General features: G+C 38.6%; 1 protein-coding gene across 1 annotated transcript in view; it reads left to right on the top strand.

Moving 5' to 3' along the window:
- SYNE2 (spectrin repeat containing nuclear envelope protein 2) overlaps positions 1-22,019 on the top strand; it is a 374,975-nt gene that overhangs the window by 43,319 nt on the left and 309,637 nt on the right. The window contains 1 exon segment of the mRNA XM_017892401.1: positions 5,815-5,944. Within this exon segment, the coding sequence (XP_017747890.1) occupies positions 5,866-5,944 (79 nt within the window). The 5' untranslated portion in view covers positions 5,815-5,865.

The raw sequence follows: 22,019 nt of genomic DNA, 5'->3' as shown, positions 1-22,019 counted from the left end.
GGATGGTCTCGATCTCCTGACCTCGTGATCCGCCCGTCTCGGCCTCCCAAAGTGCTGGGATTACAGGTTTGAGCCACCGCGCCCGGCCCTATTTTTATTTTTAATATACATACAACAAATGTTTCTTTCTCCTATATCTGATACCTTATATTTGATTAATATTCAATTAAATGACCATTCTTTTTTTTTTTTAAATTTCGAGACATTCTATATATTTTTTAAAATTTCAACTTTTGTTTTAGATACAGAGGGCACATGTGCAGGTTTGTAACACGGGTGTATTGTAACCAAGTGGTGAGCATAGGACCCAATAGGTAGTTTTTCAACCCATGCCCCCCTCCTTCCCTTCACCCCTCTAGAAGTCTGTAGTGTCTTTTGTTCCCATGTTTATGTCTATGTGTTCTCAATGTTTAGCTCCCACTTTTAATTGAAAACATATATTATTTGGCTTTCTGTTCCTGTGTTTATTCGCTTAGGATTATGGCCTCCAGCTCCATCCATGTTGCTGCAAAGGCTATGATTTTCATCTTTTTAATGACTTTTAGTATTCCATTGTTGTGTATGCACTACATTTTCTTTATTGAATCCACTGTTGATGGGAACCTAGGCTGATTCCATGCTTTGTTATTGTGAGTCACGTGGCAATAAACTTATGAGTGCATGTGTCTTTTTGGTAGAAAGATCTGTTTTCCTTTGAGTATATATGTAGTAATAGGATTGCTGGGTTGAATGTTAGCTCTGTTTTATGTTCTTTGAGACATCTGCAAACTGCTTTCCACAGTGGCTGAACTAATTTACTTTCCCACTGACAGTTTATAAGCATTCTCTTTTCTCTGCAACCTCACCAGCATCCGTTGTTTTTTGACTTTTAGTAGTAGCCATTCTGACTGGCGTGAGATGGTATGTCTTGGTGGTTTTTGATTTGCATTTCTCTGATAATTAGTGATGATAAGCATTTTTTCATGTTAGTTGGCCTCTTGTAAGTCTTCTTTTGAGAAGTGTCTATTCATGTCTTTTGCCCATTTTTTAATGGGGTTGACTTGCTTGTTGATTTCTTTAAGATCCTTATAGATTCTGAATATTAGGCTTTTGTCAGTGCATAGTTTGCAAATGTTTTCTTCCGTTCTGTAGGTTGTTTACTTTGTTGATAGTTTATTTTGCTGTGCAGAAACTCTTTAATTAGGTCTCATTTGTCAATTTTTGTTTTTTGTTGCTTTTGCTTTTGGAGACTTAGCCAAAAATTCTTTGTCAATGCTTATGATGAGAAGGGTATTTCCTAGATTTTCTTCCAGGATTTTTATAGTTTGAGGTCTTACATTTAAATCTTTAATCTATGTTGAGTTAATTTTTGTTTATGGTGAGAGATAAGGAAGGGTTCAGTTTTGTTCTTCAGCATATGGCTAGACAGTTATCCCAGCACTATTTATTGAATAGGGACTCATTTCCCCATTGCTTACTTTTGTCGGTCTTGTTACTATCAGATGGTTGGACATGTGCAGCTTTATTTCCGAGTTTTCTATTTTGTTCCATTGGTCTTTGTGTCTGTTTTTGTATCAGTACCATACTGTTTTGGTTACTGTAGCCATAGAGTATATTTTGAAATTGGGTAGTGTGATGTCTCTGGCTTTGTTCTTTTTGCTTAGGATTGCTTTGACTATTTGGGCTCTTTCTTGGTTTTATATGAATTTTAGAGTTGTTTTTTCTAATTCTGTGAAGAATGTTCATAGTTTGATAGGAATGGCATTGAATTTGTAAATTGCTTTGATAGTATGCTCATTTCAGTGATACTGATGCTTCTACTCCATGGGCATGGAAAGTTTTTCCCTTTATTTGTGTCTTTTCTGATTTCTTTCAGCACTGTTTTATAACTCTCCTTGAGATCTTTCACCTCCTTGGTTAGCTGTGTTCCTAGATATTTCATTTTCTTTGTGGCTATTGTAAATGGGATTATGTTCTTGACTCTTAGCCTGGGTGTTAACTGGTGTATAGAAATGTTACTGATTTTTGTACGTTGATTTCATATCCTGAAACCCTGCTAAAATCACGTATCAGTTCTAGTAGCCTTTTGATAGAGTCTTTAGGGCTCTCTAGGTATAGAATCATATCATCTGCAAAAAGAGATAGTTTGACCTCTTTTTTTCCTATTTGGATGCCTTTTATTTCTTTCTTTTGCCTGATTGCTCTGGCTAGGGCTCCCAGTGCTATGTTGAATAGGAGTGGTGAGAGTGGACATCCTTGTCTTGTTCTGAGTCTCAAGGAGAATTGTTCCAGCTTTTGCCCATTGAGTATGATGTTGGCTGTGGGTTTTTTCATAGATGGCTCTTATTATTTTGAGGTATGTTCCTTCAATGCCTAGTCTGTTGAGGATTTTTTTTAATCATAAAGGGAAATGTTGGATTATATAAAAAGCTTTTCTGTGTCTATTGAGATGACATAGGGTTTTTACTTTTAATTCTGTTTATGTGGTGAATCACATTTATTGATTTGCATATGTTAGAACCAACCTTGCATCCCAGGAATAAAGCCTACTTGATCGTGATGAATTAACTTTTTTATGTGCTGCTGGATTCAGTTTGCTAGTATTTTGTTGAGAATTTTTGCATCTATGTTCATCAGGGATATTGGCCTGAAGTTTTCTTTTTTAGTTGTGTCTTTGCCAAATTTTGGTATTAGGCTGATGCTGGCTTCATAGTATGAGTTAGGGAGGAGTCCCTCCTCCTTGATTTTTTGGAATAGTTTCAGTAGGATTTGTACCAGTTCTTCTTTACACTTCTGGTAGAATTCAGCTGTGAATCCATCTGGTCCAGAGCTTTTTTTGGTTGGTAGGTTTTTAAAAAAATTATTATTGATTCAACTTCAGAGTTTGATATTGGTCTACTCAAGATTTCAATCTCTTCCCAATTCAATCTTGGGAAATTGTGTTTCCAGGAATTTATCCATTTCCTCTAGAATTTCTAAGTTGTGTGCATAGAGTTGTTTGTAGTGTTCACTGAGAATCGTTTGTATTTCTGAGGGATAAGCTGTAATATCATCTTTGTCATTTCTGATTATACTGATTTGGATCTTCTCAGAGACATTCTTACCAAATTCAAGGTACTGTTCAAATAATGCTAATGCTAATAGGACTGTTTGGTATGAAATGCTATTTTGTAAAAATTACACTCTTGTCTTAGGTTGTTTGAGTTGCTATAACAAAATACCGTAAAATGGGTAGTTTGTAAATGACAGAAATCTAATCCAAGATCAAGTCCGGAAGATTCAATGTCTGATGAGGACCTGTGTCCTCATAGATGGCTGTTCTCTCAGTCTATCCTCACATGGTAGAAGAGGTAAGGGGTCTCTCTTGGGCCTCTTTTATTTATTTTTATTTTATTTTATTTTTTGAGACAGAGTCTTACTCTGTCAATCAGGCTGGAATGCAGTGGTGCGATCTCGGCTCACTGCAAACTCTGCCTCCCTGGTTCAAGCGATTCTCCTGCCTCAGCCTCCTGAGTAGCTGGGATTATAGGCCCGTGTCACCACGCCCAGCTAATTTTTCTATGTTTAGTAGAGACGGGGGTTTCATCATGTTGGTCAGGCTGGTCTTGAACTCCTGACCTCATGATCCGCCCACCTCGGCCTCCCAAAGTGCTGGGATTACAGGCATGAGCCACTGTGCCCGGGCTGGGCCTCTTTGTATAAGGGCACTAATCCCATTAATGAGGATCACCTCCAAAAGGCCCTACCTTCTAATACCATGATATTGGGGATTAGATTTCAACATATGAACTTTGGGGGATGTGAGAATTCAGTCCACTGCAACTCCTGACAGTCGCATCCATCTCCAGCTTCAAGTGACAGGGCATGCCGTCTCCTTTGCTCTCAGAGTACCTTCTGTACTTGTTTATTAGAGGATTTTGCTTCATATTGTGTTCATTTATCATTCTCAGAGGATTGAATCTCTTGAGAGCAGCATCCAGCCTATATGATTATTTGTTGTGCAAATGAATGAAAACAAAAATAAATGACATATGGCAAACTTGCTCACCTTAGGAGGCACCATCGTGTGCTGGTTTAGAGCATGAACTCTGAAGCCCAAACCACCTGGATTCAAGTCTTGGCTCCATCATTTATTACCTGTGTGTCCTTAGACAATTGCGGTGCATCTAAGCTTTGTCTTTTCAAATGTGGAGATAACTATAGTTCCTAACTCTTAACATTTTTATAAAGATTAAATGAGGTTGTATATACAAAGTGCTTAAAACAGTGCCTGTATACAGTAAGTACTGTATAAATGGTTTCTACTATTTCTATTACACTTTTTTTTTTTTTTTTTATTTTTAAATAGCGATGACGTGGAATAGTGTGTGCCCTTAGAAAATTCATTCTAGAATTCAATTCTTAGGGTACCAAAATGAAGAAGTGCTTTGTCTCCACTTTGGGTTCAGGAACCCCAGAGTATGGGAAGGGGTGATGGAGGTCCTCAGTACATCACAAAGCTGAGGATGTTTGTATCTTTTTCACTCATCAGGCTGCCAAGGCTCATGGTGAACTAATAAACAGCCTTTCCTTTTGGTTAGAATCTCTCAATTCCACGTAGCAACTCTTTTACCTCAGGCTGCTTGTGATTCATCTTAATTCAGAGGATAAAGAAATTAATCATTAATTAGTCAAGTTGATTTGGTAGCTGAAATCTTTAACAACAGTGATCCATGCAAGAGATAAAGGGAAGTGGATGATAAACAGAGGGGCAGGCAGGATTGAAAGATTTTTGAAATAGGAGGGACTGTTTAATGATTTTTATTCTTTGTATTTTTTGAAGTGTTCTGTTTAATATTTAATATGATTGATTGTATCTAGCTGTTGGCCTCATATTTATCTTTTAGTTCCCTCCCACCCCAGCATTTTATTATGTAAAATTTCTAGTATACAGCAAAGTTAAAGGAATTTGAAAGTGAACAGCTATATGGTCAACACATAGATTCTAACATTAATATTTTGCAATGCTTGCTTGATCACAAAGCTGTAGTTATCCATCCCTATGTATACCCCCAATCTACTTTATATTTTTATATGCTTGGTTAGGTTTGTTTTATTATTTAATCATCCATATGGGAGAAGTCAGTTTTTTATACTCATCCTACAGAAACTAATAGTGGTAAATAAATACATGAAGCAATGCATTTAAAGAGCTATGGAGTAAAAACTGCTCTCACTGGAGGAGTTCTTTAAGAATCAAGGTGGGGCGAGGGGAAGAAATGTGTAAGTGGAAAAATAAGCCCTTGGGAAAACAATTCAATATATTAGAACTCATTAAAATATTCTTTTGATATATTAGATTTTAGTTTCACTTTTCAAGCTATGCAGGCTCAGTTCTTATTGTTTCCAGTAAATGGCAACATAACTGGGGCAGAAAAGGAACTAAGTTAAAAAAAAAAAGTTTTAAAGAAAATCCTTGAAGTTGAAGGCTAACAATCACGTAACACTAACGCCTAAGATATCAGTTTGTGTCAACTTTCCTTCCTCTAGACAAGTTATTACATCGAATTGCCTGGCTTTCCTTTCCACCACTGGTATAGAATCCACAAGGCTAGTTCTTCTGGAGTTCTGAAAGCAGCTCCAAATGGCATGAATAGGTCATAGGGCAAAATCTTGATTATGAGTCAAAAAGAAGGTGTAGTTACTTTGTTCTTCATGAAACCACGGAAACACACACTAGAAAGCCATACTTGTTTTGGAGGACAGTTTTTGGTTGCTGCTGTTTTCTGGCAATGCGTGTTTACTAGAAACAGAGCTGCAAAGTCGTTAATGAACATTTATCCATTTCACTTTCAGTTCACTTCTTCAGTTGAGATGGACATGATATAAACTCCATTGAGTCAAAGAATGGCATCTAGTCCTGAGCTTCCCACTGAAGATGAACAGATTTCCTGGGGCATCGACGATCTCCATATTTCATTGCAAGGTAATTAAGATTGGGTGGGGGTAACACCTACGGAAACTGTGGAAACCTTATTTTTATCTAGTTGCGAATCATACTGATTTCTGTCTCTCTTATGGAGATAAATATATCTGTATTTTGCCAACTGTAGAAACCTTTTAGTATATTTAAATGTCTTTATTTCTGTCTTAGGTCTCTGGGAAAGTAAGGAATACCTGGAAGGAGTTTGCTATCTCTAGTTTCTTACTGAGTGTGTGTATTTTATTTGCAGTGAAAATTAAATAGTAAACTGTAGTTTGTTTGGCATTGTTTGTACTTACTTCGTATCTTTTTGTGTAGCTTCTTTTAAATGCACATCCTTGCCAGGCACAGTGGCTCATGCCTGTAATCCCAGCACTTTGGGAGGCCAAGGCAGGTGGATCACCCAAGGTCAGGAGTTTGAGACCAGCCTGACCAACATGGGGAAACTCTGTCTCTACTAAAAATGCAAAATTAGCCAGGTGTTGTGACACATGCCTGTAATCCCAGCTACTTGGGAGACTGAAGCAGGAGAATTGCTTGAACCTGGGAGGCGGAGGTTGCAGTGAGCTGAGATTGCACCATTGCGCTCCAGTCTGGGCAACAAGAGCGAGACTCCGTCTCGAATGAATGAATGAATGAATGCACATCCTTATTTTGTCCTGATAGGAAGAGAGGTAATATTATAAATGAGTGACCTTTCAATCATGTGAATCATGTGTGCATGTATATAAGGGCTGTCATTTTTAAAAAAGTGCTTCTTGTGGAGTTTGGCAATATTTGTGTTGTACTTTGAAAATTCACTAGCCACTAGACCGTCTACCTTTGTTGATGAAGCAAATTTTGCAGTTGAGTAAAGTTAGCTAATATAAAAGAAATAAGACTATAGCAGGTCTTTGAAAATATTTATGCAACTATGTATTTTAAAGTAATTTTAAGATTATGGGCAGTATTATACGGCATTTTAGAATGTTACTTAAAGTCATAGATTCTAAGTCATTTATGGTAAAGATGCCAAAATTACTTTTTTCCTGATATTTNTGATAGGAAGAGAGGTAATATTATAAATGAGTGACCTTTCAATCATGTGAATCATGTGTGCATGTATATAAGGGCTGTCATTTTTAAAAAAGTGCTTCTTGTGGAGTTTGGCAATATTTGTGTTGTACTTTGAAAATTCACTAGCCACTAGACCGTCTACCTTTGTTGATGAAGCAAATTTTGCAGTTGAGTAAAGTTAGCTAATATAAAAGAAATAAGACTATAGCAGGTCTTTGAAAATATTTATGCAACTATGTATTTTAAAGTAATTTTAAGATTATGGGCAGTATTATACGGCATTTTTAGAATGTTACTTAAAGTCATAGATTCTAAGTCATTTATGGTAAAGATGCGAAAATTACTTTTTTCCTGATATTTTCCTTTAAATTAAAGATCTGTTTTGGTGCCATATTGAATGATTTGGCAAAAAAAAAAAAAAAATGTGTTTTGAATGATTTGCTTCTATATTTTGAGCTGAGATGGAAATCAATAGCTGTTAGAATAGACAGTATCTGTATGTATCAGCCTTTTCAAAGTAATTATTGTATAATTTATATAGAGTAAGAAACATTTAAATTGTTGAGAGGTTATACTTGAGGTAAGAATTTTTAAAATTTTCAGTGAGGACTTAAAAAATAGTGTCTGAATATTCAGATGTGGTTGGAATCAAGCTTTCATTTAGCTGGAAAAAAATTCTTGTTTTTCTGTGATGTTTTGGTTGCATGTGATGTTTTGGCTGCAATAAAATAGGTAAATCAAATTTCTAATGTTGGCTCTGCCAATCACTAGTTCTTTGAACTTGGAGGAGAGACTTCATCTTTTGAGTCTCAGTTTCCTCATTTGTAAAATGTGAATGAGAGTTCCCACACTGCAGCTGCATTTTGAAGATGAACAGTAAGGGAGACAAAGGGGCTTAGCACAGTGCCTCACACAGACTAGGGACTCAATATGTACGCATATTTTCTTTTTCTATATTTATGGCCAAAATCTTAGTCTCAAAGTTATTTCTTGTCCAAGAGCACATGGCTGGAGTAGAAACTTCATGATATATAGGAAAAAATTGTAAACCAGACGTCTGGTTTTTTTTCTGCTTTTTCATTTGTTTGTTTTGTTTTAACATTTCTGTTCAGTGGCTCCCTATCACGTGTGGGATGAAGTCCAGACTTCTTGGCATGGTTCAGGCTTTTGCTGGTCCAGTGCTTGCCTTTCTCTCTGCTCTTATCTCCCACCATGCCCCATAAGCACTCTGTGCTCCAGCCCCACAGTTCCTTAAGGGGCCATACTCTCCCTGGTCCGCCAGCCTGTGTGCTTTCATTCAGATTGTTTCCCTTGTAGCTCCCCCGGCCCCTCCTCCAGCAGCAGAAATCATTCTCCCATCCATCCTTCATACATCCTTTATCCCTCCCCAGGTCAATTAGAATCAGTTTCCTCTGTGAGCCCTGTTCTCTCTTAGGCTGAGATAATGTGCTCCCTCCTCTGTTCTCCCGTAGTATCTCTTTGAGCACTTGTAGTATTATAATTATTATACATATCAAGTAATATTTTCTTCCCCACAACGGAATGGACGTTTTGACTTTTATGTAGCATGCTATAACTTATGTAGCACTTTTGCATACATTATCTCTTTTGATCCTCACAACCACATTATGAAGTAGATTTAAGAAAAATCTTTGACAATTGAGAAAGAAGCTGTGGCTCAGAAAGAATGAATTACTTGCCCAGAGTCCCACAGCTAGTGAGCAGCGGAGCTGGGTTTTGACTAGGACAGTTTTCTTTGTGTTGTTCCATACCCTCTTTGATACACTTCAAAGAACAGTTTGAAAGAGGGAGTTTCCTTAACGACTTTCCCTGGAAAATTCATTAAATCTTAGCCTTACCCTGTTCAACCTATAGCAAGTTTTCACATCCAGAATATAGATGGGCATCTTTAAGTAACACTAGTGATCTCAGGCTCATAAGTAGCTCAAAATAATTAGCAAATTACTGAGAAATGCGTGGTTTCTTATAGCATGTTTTGAATTATAGTAGTTATACAATCTGCTTTCCAATTGGAGAGTAGTATGGACTGTTTTGCAATGTAAATGTGATATACATGCACTGGTCAGTCTGAATGATTTCCTTTCATGATGTATTTAGAGGAATTGTGGAGCTGGACACATTGCTGTCTAGGGGGACTGGTGGAAAGCCAGTACTATAATGTCAAGGTGACGGTGGGCAGTCTGTTCACATTAGCCAGGTACCCTCAAGAGATATCAACCAAGAAGTTCCCATGCCTATAAGATGAAGGCTTTATGGCAAAATGAATAGATTCCCAAAGTTAAGTTCAATATTGTTATCAGTGAATTTGTAATGATTCTTTCAGCCTAAGTTGTTGAAGGAAAAAAGGAAAGGAGGGAGGAAGGAAGAAAAGAAGGCAGACACTTGTATATATTTCTGAAGGCACCTTTGCTTTCATAGCAGGATTATTAGCTATTTGAGAAAACAAGTTGATGGACAATATTATCTGCATGAAGTACTACTGAACCAAAGGCTGTCACACCAAAGGCTGTCACACAGCAAGCAGACTCATATTTCACAAAATTCACATGTGCTTAATGATCCCTGGAGTAATACGAGAAAAGAGATTTCATGTAATATAAGAGGCTCAGGATCACTACTCATAAGAAAGTTTTTACTTTTATTTTTTGTTTCAGAACCTTTTCTTAGAGGCAGATAGAGACAGTAGAATGGCCTAATTAACTTATATAGTCTGCTTTATTTTAGCAAAAACTTAATCTAAGGTGAGACAATTGTGGCAACACCCTGACTCAGAATAACACTTGAAAGAAAAGATTAAAATGTCTGAATTGAAATGTAGTGATTCATCATTAATATGTTATGAAAGCAGATAGCCCATATGTACAGGGCCTAAAAGGAATCAGCCCTGAAAATCAGGCTGTGCTTTGCCGAAATTCGTAGAGCAGGACGATAAACAAGTGACTTCATCTTTCTTTTCATTGATGTTTTGTGTGATCTTTGAGAAAATATCTTTGTAAAGCCAATTTGAGGGTACCTTCCCTCTTTTTTTGAGCGAGGGTCTTGCTGTGTCACCCAGGCTGGAGTGCAGTGGCATGAACACGGCTCACTGCACTCTCAAACTCCTGGGCTCAAGTGATCTTCCCACTTCAGCCTCCCAAGTAGCTGGTACTACAGGTGAACATCACTGCGCCTGGCTAACTATTTTATCTTTTGTAGAGATGGGGGTCTTGCTATGATACCCAGGCTGGTTTTGAACTCCTGGACTCAAGTGATCCTGCTACCTCAGCCTCCCAAAGTGCTGGGATTGCAGGTGCCACCATACCTGGCCCTGAGGATACTCTTTATAGGTAGATATTTATGTTTTCTACGTGTAGTGAAGAGGATGGTGTTGGACTGTTTGAATGGTTAGGAAGAGAAAGGAATGGTATTTGTGCATTTGAGTGGGTTTGTATAAAAATGGAATTCATTTTAGTTTAGTGCATTATGTATTACTCTGGGCAGTACACATTTTATTTATTCATATATATGTATATACGTGTATTTTTTCTTTTTTTTTTCTGAGACAGAAACTTGCTCTTTCACCCAGGCTGGAGTGCAGTGGTGTGACCTCGGTTCACTGCAACCTCTGCCTCCTGGGTTCAAGTGATTCTCCTGCCTCAGCCTCCTGAGTGGCTGGGATTACAGGTGCCCGCCACCATGCATGGCTATTTTTTGTATTTTTAGTAGAGACCATGTTGGCCAGGTTGGTCTCAAACTCCTGACCTCAAATGATTCGCCTGCCTTGGCCTCCCAAAGTGCTGGGATTACAGGCGTGAGCCACCATACCTGGCCAGCAGTCCATATTTTAAATGATTTTGAGATATGGAAATTCAGGCTATTAAAATGATAATAAATGGCTGTTTAAACATTTTAAATTTAATTTAATTTTAATTTTAAAATTTAAAAATATATGTGGGGGGAAGTCTTGCTATTTTGCCCAGGCTGGTCTTGAACTCCTGGCCTCGAGCTATCCTCCCACCTTGGCCTCCCAGAGTGCTGGGATTACAGGCGTGAGCCACTGTGCCTGGCCATAAATGGCTGTCTTTAAAAATTATTTGCTTTACCAAGATGCCCATTATAGAATTCCTTTAAATCTTTCCATTTGGATTTCTTCCTTGGCAAAGTAATAGGTGCTTCCTTTTCTTTGATCCTAAGAAAATGATAACTGCATACTTTGTCAGAAACAACATCTGTGCTCAGCCCTTCGGGTGGGAAAGGTATGCCCAGGGAGCAGTGTTTTGAAGTATTGGATAGATATGTTTATGAAAGCAGTAGGGGTAATGTTGGATAAGTATCACAGGGCTTTAAAGTTAGATGGCATTTTCTTTGCAATTCAGTGTAATTTGAGACCAAAGTAGGAATCCCTTCCAAAGTATTTCTGAGATTAAGATCCTTCGTGGAGTTGAATCGAAACCCAATGGTTTGGGGTTTTTGCTTTTAGGCAGTGCCTACCTATTGGGTCTTAAGAGTGACAGTTACATGGTCACATGTCAGGGTTGTGCCTGAGGGGATTAATCTGGCTTTGAGGTACAGGAAGGCTGGAAAAGAGTAGGCAAGTAGTTAGAGAAACCTATTAGGAAGTATTAGCAAATATCTGAGTGTTGGGTACTGTTTGCCTGGGCCTGAGTTATAGCAGTGAGCGTGAAAGTACGGGACAGATAAGAAAATCTTTAAGGTGGAAGACTCACTAGAAATTTGCAATGGTAAATATGGATAAGGTAGATAGGCTCCACGGTTTTGAAGTTGAGCTGCTTGGGATAATAGTAGTAGCGTATATAATGCCCAAATTACTAACTTTATTTAGTGTGTTTTGTTTTGTTTTGTTTTGAAACAGAAGTCTTGCTCAGTTGCCCAGGCTGGAGTGCAGTGGCACGATCTCGGCCCACTGCAGCCTCCGCCTCCTGGGTTCAAGCAGTTCTTGTGTTTTAGCCACCTGAGTAGCTGGGATTACAGGCATGCGCCACCATGCCAAGCTATTTTTTGCATTTTTAGTAGAGATGGGGTTTTGCCATGTTGCCCAGGCTTGTCTCAAACTCCTGGGCTCCATAGATCCTCCCACCTTGGCCTATTTAGTGTTTTTTTTTATGAGGCATGATAGTATCAGATATGAAGGCCATTAAATATTATTTATATCAATGTGCTTAAAATAAATTTTTGCAGATAAAATGTGCTTTACAAAGAAACTCTTGAGAACTTCTCAGTTATAGAAAGATTAAAAACGTGATTCAGGTGGAGAATCTATTTGAAAGTCATAGTAACAAGGGAAATTGACTGTGTAGGCAGACTCATCTTGAGAAATTTTAAATAGCAACTGTAGGCAATTTTGAACTGTTTTGGATACTTTATATATTTTAGATTTAAGTTATTTCTTTTTAAACAGGTAAATATAACTTGTTGGTCATAAAGTACATAATGAATTTCTGTAACAGGAGCAAATTACTTGGCTTTCAAAAACAACATAGGCCAATGCTTTAAAAAAACAGCATCCAGATACAGAATATTGTCATTAATTAGACACTGAACTAGGAATGAGTGTGGATTCTATTACCTTTACCACCACACAGGAGTTAACTTGGCAGGAGTCCTGCCAAGATAATGGTGAATGCTTAACCATCTGCATAAACCTGTATAAAAACATTCAGCCCAGTTACTGTGTCATTTCAAACAAGGCTCGTATGTTTTATTTAATGCTGTTATTGTCTAGATGACATATTTTAAAAGATTAAAAACCCTCTGTCTTCTCGGTAGGTATCCTTACTTGGTAGGGTTCAGTAGTGAAACGTGAGTCTCTGTAGTTAGGTTATTACTCTGTTTAAATTTATTTATTATTTACTGAGTAGCCATCTGAAGGGAGGCTTTCAATTTCTGTACTATTTTTAGAAGCATTAAAAATTATCCAAGCTTAGTGGGTTAGGTTACAAACATTGTAATGGAGATGCAATGTTTAATTTTATTCATTTACTCAGTAAATGCTGAACCCCAATCATGCACAGTGGTATAGGTATTCGGAGTACAAAGAAATTGGGCACCTTCAAGAAGCATGTAGTCTATATGTGCATTTGCTTGTTGATGTCGTGTGGAAGTGAAAAAATAGCCTGGGATGCAAATATAATCATTCTTAGGAGATGAGTTGACGTCTTTAACTTTAAAGGGTTATGTTTCTAATTGTGGTATCCGTTGTACAGATTCAACCAAAATATGACCAAAAATGTTGTCTGGAATATCTTTCTATGTTTTATTTTTAGGGAGGTGAAGAATAAAAAACATACTGTATATAGCATTATTTACAGTGTGAGTTATAAATTCCTCTCACTGTAAAAATGAAACAGTTTGGTGAGAACTTCCCTGGAGATTGTTGTCTTCTTACTGTTCTTATCCTTGCATTTCCTCTCCTCTTTGGATATTACTTGCTGCAATAATCCTTCAGAGTTCCTCAAAGTATGTTTTAGGTACATTTGATATTCCTGAATTGTTACTGCCAATCAAATTTCTGAATATTTTAGGTTTTCAATAAACAATTTTATTATGAGTGACTGAGTGGCCATTTTATATATTTAAAAAAGTTCTATAAAGTACCCCAAATTAGAAGAACTTTTGAGTGTTCATGAAAATTGTCAGAGAGGATGGAAACATGATTTCTTTAGGCTTCAGGCAGTGAAGTGTGTCTATGATGTTTTGGGGCTCAATAGTGCTTTAGTATTCTGTTTATGAGAGAAGATGCTGTTCTACCTTATAACTGTAAGTGAATGAAGCCATGTGAAGTCTTAGAAAGAGGAACAGGATTAATAAAAGCTTCTGGGCTGGCACAGTGGCTCATACCTGTAATCTCAGCACTTTGGGAGGCTGAAATGGGACTACCGCTTGAGCCCAGGAGTTTGAGACCAGCCTGGGCAACATAGTGAGACCCCTCTGGCTCCACAAAAAATAAAAAAAAATTAGCTGGGCATGGTGGCGTTCACCTATACGTCCAGCTACTTGGGAGGCTGAGATGGGAGGATCGCTTGAGCCCAACAGTTGAGACTGCAGTAAGCTATGATCGTACCACTGTGCTCTAGGCTGGATGACAGAGTGAGACCCTGTCTTTAAAATAAATAAATAATTAATTTTTAAAGAAAGGCTTCTGGGTGGAATTTCTACCCATTTTCAGTAAAGTCCCCAGTGTGGGATTTTGAGGTTAATGATGAATGAAGAGTGAGAAAATATATTCGCAGGTAATACTTTTGCTTCTCTAACCAATTCAGATTACTCAGTTATGATAAATAAAAGCAAATTATCTTTGGCTGGTTAGATGCTTGTTACACCAGAGAAAGCAATCAAGCTATAGTCCCTCACTGGCTATCAATGTTTTACTATAACAATACAAAAGCTTCTCGAAAGTTCTTGTTATCATAGTAACTGATATTGTCTTTTGCTGTGTTTTCTTGGAAGGTTGTTTGCCTTGATATTATCAAGCTTTATAATCTTTTTTTTTTTTTTTTTGAGACAGAGTTTCACTCTTGTTGCCCAGGCTGGAGTGCAATGGCACAATCTTGGCTCACTGCAACCTGTGCCTCCCAGGTTCAAGCGATTCTCCTGCCTCAGCCTCCTGAGTAGTTGGGATTACAGGCATGCACCACCATACCTGGCTAATTTTGTGTTTTTAGTAGAGACGGGGTTTCTCCATGTTGGTCAGGCTGGTCTCGAACCCCGACCTCAGGTGATCCGCCTGCTTTGGCCTCCCAAAGTTCTGGGATTACAGGCATGAGTCACTGCACCTGGCCTTAAGCTTTATAATCTTAAAAGTATTCTAATTAAATGAAAAATAAAATAAGAGCTTTTGTGGTATTTGCACTATATAGTGTTTTCAGAATTGTTTTATTTTATTTTTTAATTTTTTTTTTAGCTTGTATATACAGTTTTGGCTTCTGGGAACTTTGATTCTGTTTTTGCCAGGAATTTGGGGATAAGCTTACTTTATTCTGGGTCAGTTACATTTTGAAAACTGGGGCAAGATAAATCCAGGGTCATTTAGAGTCTTGTTAAAGTGGGTTAACAAAGATTTCATTCATTCCTTATAGAAATAAAAATCCTTTTAATTAGCCCCATGAGATACAAGATTTTCTGAGCTTTTCTGTATCCATGTATGTTGGGTGGGGTGTAATTATTCAGAGCTTGAAGTAGTACATTAGAAAAACAAAACTTAAAATAACATTACCTTTAAGATGGAAAAACTAAGAAGTTAATATAGTATGTTAAATTGTAACCATTTGCTGGATTTAGTGTATGATTTAACACTCTGAATTGGAGGTCATTCTAAATGTGCCTCTTCAAAACATTACTTCCCTTATCTAATTTCAACATTGGTGATTACAGTTTCCTGGAGTAACTCCCATTTTTCTGAATAATTCAGGGAATTTTGGTAAAAGATAACTGCATTTCTGTGTCTCAATATGTATGAGAGCCACAGTTTACTACCACCAGGTATTTTTATAGTCATTTAAAAGTGGCAGATGAAAGGATATGAATGATTTAACAGAGATGGAATGTCTGAAGTTCTGAATGTGTGTCTCTTTGGAGGAGAGATGTCAGATGCTGGATGAATAATTTACTGTCATTGAGGGTCTGTGCGGTGATGCATATTGGGCGAGCATAGGAGGGAAAAGGCAGAAAGAGTAGCCGCACGCTTTTGCTGTTGTCTTGTTGGGTGGAGCAGCATTCACTGGTCAGGCACTGGTTTTTTCCATCTTTACTGCACAGGGGATTTCATCAGTGCTGTTATGTTTTCCATCTTTACTGCACAATTTCATCAGTGGTGTCGTGTTGTAAGGTAAAGGGCACCTGGTGCAAAGGTGGAACACAAAGAGCCCTTCTCAAATTTGAGAAACACTTAAGATCTTTCCAAAATATTGGAATCATTTGCTTTTCTTCAGTTAAGTAGCGTTTTAATAGTGGGAACTAGGTCTGCTGTATATCTGTCTGCCTCCATCTGAATGCTTTGTGGCAAACTTCCAGGGGGTTTTGATGTCTTCATAATAAAATGTTTCAAGAGTCCAGGTGAATTCGCATTTCCCACTTCATCACATGATTCTAATTTTTATAAGCATAGGTAAAACTGCTCACTGATTCATTCATGCAGCAAATGTTTCCTGTGACCATACCTTGTATCAGGCATTATTTTGGGTAAGAGAATACTGAAGGGAATAACTTCAATAAGCTTCATGTGCCCATGGTGCTTATATTTAAGCTAGACTAGATTATAATCAAGAAGTACATCAGCGCATGATAAAGGCTGTGCAGAAGATTTACGTAAGTTTATATCATAGAGCTTGGGTGACTTCTTTAGATCAGAGAAGGCCTCTCTGAGAAGGACAGTTTAGGAGCGATTGAGTAACAAGGAACTGCCTGCAAAGAGCAGCATGAAAGCAGGTCCAATCTGAGGCAGCAGGACAAAGAAAAGCTCTAGAATAGAAGCAAGGTTGGTGAATTCATGGAGCCGAAGAAGCCTATTGTGGCTGGATTGTGGTGGGCAAGGGGTGGCCTGACCTGGTGATGGACCGAATGAGATCACCTATGGAGCGCGTAGTAAGAGCAGACCTTTGGGTCTTCCTGTGTTTAGAGGTCAAGTGGAAGAGGAGGAACAAGGAAAGGACACTGAGAAGGAGTAGCCAGTGATAAGCAAGGAAAAGCAGGTGAACGTGATGGCATGGAAACGCCTAGATGAACATGTTTCAAGAAGGTGGTATGGTAAAGCATATTGAATGCCACACAGCAGTCAAGTAAGGTCAGTACAGAGAGGAGCCCACTGGATTGGGCTCATAGGATTTGTTGTGATGGCTCTGACAAGGGTAGCCACTGTCAAGTGGTGGAAATGGAAACCTGACTCTGCATTGAGGAGAGAATAGGAGAACGAGGAAGTGGAGAGAGTCACTTAATTTGTACTTTCAAGAAACTTTGCTGTAAAACAGGGATATCAGGCACATGATAAAAGGTATGATTTTTTTTTTTAAGGTAAGAGGTACTATTTCATTTCTTGTTATGCTTTTCTTAGGTATAGGTCAGTACGGGGTAGTACATGGCACATCCTCTTCTAAAATGTATCCTCTGATTACAGAGATACACACAAGCACGTAGACTATCACAGTATCAAGGGGTGTGTGCTCCAAGCGAGGCCAGACTTGGTACTATGGAAGTATGGCGTAGGAGTACCTAACTCAGACCCGAGGAAGGCTCCCCAGAGAAAATGATTCCTAAGCTTTTACCTAAAAGACGTTAGCACATGAGCAGTGTGCAGATGAGAAGATGCTGTGGGCAGGAGAGGCCAGAAGATGAGCTGGATGTGGTACATTCAGGGAAATGGATGTTCAGTGAGACTGAGGATTTAAAGGAGAATTAAAATTTGAAGGAGAATGTGAAGAGATGAGGGGTCGTATAAATATATAGGGGTTTAGAATTTTTCCTAAGACCAAGGAGAAGCAGTGGAGGGATTGTGAATGTCACAGAACTGGTTTTAGAAATTCCCCCAGGCTGCAGTGTGGCATATAGTCTTTAAGGGAGTGAGGGTGGAGGCAGAAAGACCAGCTTAAGTCTGTTAGGGTGGTCCACCCAAGAGAGAATGGTGTCCTGATGTAGAGGTGGCCGTGGAGATGGAGAGAAATAGGTCTTCAAGAGATATCATCTAATAGGTATCAGGGCTTTTTGATTGACTGGGTATAGGAGAAGGAGAGGGAAGGATGTATCACAGATGATAGGTTTTGGCTAGGCGTGGTGGCTCATGCCTGTAATTCCAGCACTTTGGGAGGCAGAGGCGGGTGGATCACTTGAGGCCAGGAGTTCGAGACCAGCCTGGCCAACATGGCGAAACCCTGTCTCTACTAAAAAATACAAAAATTAGCTGGGCGTGTTGGCACGCGCCTGTAATCTCAGCTACTCTGGAGGCCGAGACAGGAGAATCGCTTGAACCCGGGAGGTGGAAGCTGCAGTGAGCCGAGATCGCGCCATTGCACGCCAGCCTGGGGGACAGAGCGAGACTCTGTCTCAAAAATAAATAAATAGAAAAAATTGTTAGGTTTATTCTTGGGCAAATCAGTAGATGATAGAACCATTTACTGAAAAAAAAAAAAGTATAGGAGAACAACTTTGGTTGGAAAGGGAGTTGGTTAGAGATGATGACTCAGTTCTGGAAATGTCGAGTTTGAGATGTCTATGGAATAACCATGTAGAAATACCCAGACAACAATGGGATATATAGGAGAGATGACACCTGGGCTGAAGGTGAATACTTGGGAGTCCTTAGTGTGTAAATGACAATTTATTCCTTTGGAGTAGATGAAAATATCTAGAAAAAGAGAAGGGTCTAGGCAGAACATCACATAGATAGAAAAAGCAACACAAGCCCATAGCAGAGATTGAGAAGGGATGTCCAGAGAAGTAGGAAGAAACCCAAGTGAATGTGGTATCATGGACCCCAGAGAAGGAGAGTATTTCAAAAAGGAGAGGGTAGGAAACTGTCAGAAGTTTTAAGATATCCTATAAGTACCGAGAAGTATCCATTAGGTTCAACAATGGAAATATGTAAGTGGCCTAGGTGAGAATTAAGTAGAATGTTTGGGACAGCCCAGTTTATAATGCGTTGAGACATGAGTGGTAGATAAGGAAGTGAAAATAGCCAGAGTAGACAACTCTTTCAAGAAGTTTGGATTTGAAGGGGAGGCGAGAGATAGGGTAGTAGCCATGGATTTGGCATTTCAGCTGATTTTGAACTATAATGAAAAGAACACGGATTTTGAATCCAGACACATCTGGATTTCAATTTCTCCTCCACCAGATGTGAGATCCAGAGCATATTATCGAAGACATAGTAGGTTTTCAATAGATGTTTTGTTTTATTTTTTGAGACAGGGTCTCACTTTGTCACCCAGGCTGGAGTACAGTGGCATGACCATGGCTCACTGCAGCTTTGACCTCCCAGGCTCAGGTGCTTCTCCTACCTCAGTATCTGGAGTAGTTGGGACTATAGGTGTGTGCCACCATGTCTGGCTAATTTTTTGTATTTTTCTTAGAGACAGGGTCTTACCTGGTTGCTTAGGCTGGTCTTGAACTCCTGGGCTCAAGTGATCCTCCCACCTCAGCCTCCCAAAGTGCTGAGATTACAGGCACAAGCCACCAGACCCAGCTTAGATGTTTTCTTGAATGAGCAAATAAAGTATCCTCCATCTTCTGGGAGGAAGTTTTCTCATTTATAAAATGCATACCTGACTACTTCGTTGGTAGCCCTTAATGAAATAGTGTCATAGTTCCTTACCTGTGACATTCCACTTATTCCTGGGCCTGACTTGCTTCGGCAAGCCATCTGAGCCCCGCCAGGTGTTTCTTAAGGTAGCCATGTGTTAGGGCTAGGTACAGTGGCTCACACGTATAATCCTAGCACTGTGGGAGGATAGCTTGAGCTCAGGAGTTTGAGACTAGCCTGGGCAACATGGCAAGACCCCATCTCTATAAAAAATACTCATGTGTTATAATATTTATTTTGAGATACATTATATTAATATCTCAGAGTTTATAATTTCATTGCTGTTTTTTGCCAGGCCCTTCTTATTCCCTCTTGTTTCAAGAATAAGTTACACATGTAAATCATCCAATCTATTTAGACAAGTATTTCACAAAGTGAGATATGTGAAGCCCTGAATCAGAATCTCTGGGAGTTGGGATCCAGAAACCTGCACTTAAACAATAACCCTGAGTAATTTGCTGGCATTCCAAAATGTAAGAACCCTGGATTTATAATCACAGCACAGCTCTGTTTAGTGCAGTCTGGTTCTTTTGCACTCAGAAGTCAGAGGTGCTTAGACTGCTGCCCCAGTAGAAAGTGTTCAGGCTCACATATCTCGATTTTCAAAAGAAAGCATTCAATTTTATGTGGTAGATAAAAGGTAGCAAGGAGTAACAAATATGTGTTAAAATAAGTGTAGCCATTTCTTTATTTCTTCATTCCATAGATATTTATTGAGCAACTCAGATGAATCAGAAGAGTGTGAGGAGGAGAGACAAATAGCACTTAGCTTCTAGACTTTTATCAGTATTGTGGGCTCATTTTCATGTGCTAGAAATACAAGATTTGCTTACTAGAGCCAGGAGCTCTGTTCCAGTGAGGCTGGAAACAAAAGCCTCAGTATAAGTATCTCAGGTGTTTACACAAGGGTGTGGTTTGCTCATGTGGCAACACGAGGTTGCTGGACTCCACATACTGAGGCTCAAAGTAGAAATCACTGATCTTATGTCACATATTTTCCCAATAAACTTAAGTACTTAAATCTCTACGTTGATTGAAGAAAAATAACAACAAAGTCCTGCTCCCTCCTTCCCTAGCCATTTAATCGTTCATTCAACAAACATTTTCTAAATTCCTGTAGTACGAAAGCTCTGGGGTAGGTGCTGCAGGCAAAATGAGGAGAAAATCAGACATGTGTCATGTACTGTTGGAGCCCATAACCTAATGAGGAGGCAGAAGTTGATCAAATAATCTTATAGATATTAGCTAATATTTTATTAAGCTTTATTAAGATATAATTTGACATCAAATTCACATACCATGCAATTCACCCATTTAAAGTGTATGATTTAGTAGTTTTTATATACTCACAGACTTGGGCAGTCATCACATTGGGTTTTAGAACTTTTTTTTTTTTTGAGACAGCGTCTGTTTTTGTCACCCAGGCTGGAGTGCAGTGGTGCGATTTCAGCTCACTGCAACCTCTGCCTCCTGGGGTCAAGCAGTCCTCTCACTTCAGCTTCCTGAGTAGCCAGGACTACAGGCATGTGCCACCACACCTGGTTAATTTTTTGTTTTATTTTATTTTGTAGACAGAGTTTCACCATGTTGTCTAGGATGGTCTTGAACTCTGGGCTCAAGCAGTCCTCTCACTTCAGCTTCCTGAGTAGCCAGGACTGCAGGCGTGTGCCACACCTGGTTAATTTTTTGTTTTATTTTATTTTGTAGAGACAGAGTTTCACCATGTTGTCCAGGGTGGTCTTGAACTCTGGGCTCAAGCAGTCCTCTCACTTCAGCTTCCTGAGTAGCCAGGACTACAGGCGTGTGCCACCACACCTGGTTAATTTTTTGTTTTATTTTATTTTGTAGAGACAGGGTTTCACCATGTTGTCCAGGATGGTCTTGAACTTCTGGGCTCAAGCAATCCACCCACCTCAGCCTCCCAAATGTTGGGATTACAGGCATCAGACACTGCACCTGGTCAAAAAGAGTATTCTTTTCCTACTGACTTTTCTTGGCATGCTTGTCAGAAATCAATTGCCCTTAAGTGGAAGAATTTACTTTCAGATTTTCAGTGCTATTCCATTCTTCTATTATATAGATCTACCTGTGTGCCAGTACCGCACTATCTTGATTACTGTAGCTTTTAGTAAATTTTGAAATTGGGAACTGTGTGTCTTCCAACTTAATTCTTTTCAACATTGCTTTAGCTATTCCGGGGTCACTTGCATTTCCATATGAATTTTAGTATTAGCTTGTCCAGTTCTGAAAAAAAAAAAATGGCAGCTAAGATTTGATAGGAATTGCATTGAGTTTGTAGATCAAGTTGGAAAGTATTGCCATCTTAACAGTATTAAGTTTTCTAGTCCATGAATATAGGCTATCTTTTTATTTACCTAGATCTTTAAATTTCTGTCAACAACGTTTTGTAGTTTTCATTGAATAAGTCTTGCACTTCTTTTATTAAATCTATTGGTAAGTAGTTTATTCTTTTTGATGCCATTGTGAATGATATTTTCAAATAGCAGTTTCTTGATTTTTTTCATTGGCAGTATATAGAAATACAATTGATTTTTGTATATTTATCTTATATCTTGCAACCTTGCTAAACACATTAGTTTTGGTATTTTTTTTGTAGATATAATGGGATATTCTACATAAAAGGCCATGTCATTACCATTAACGACGACTTAACTTTTTTCCTTCCAGTCTTGATTTTTTTTTTTTTTTTTTTTT

The sequence above is a fragment of the Rhinopithecus bieti genome, unplaced genomic scaffold (assembly GCF_001698545.2).
Source record: "Rhinopithecus bieti isolate Rb0 unplaced genomic scaffold, ASM169854v2 scaffold_20892, whole genome shotgun sequence".
NCBI classification, from domain to species: Eukaryota; Metazoa; Chordata; class Mammalia; order Primates; family Cercopithecidae; genus Rhinopithecus; species Rhinopithecus bieti.
Note: the sequence above shows the minus strand (reverse complement) of the source record. Positions and strands in the feature narration are given on the sequence as shown.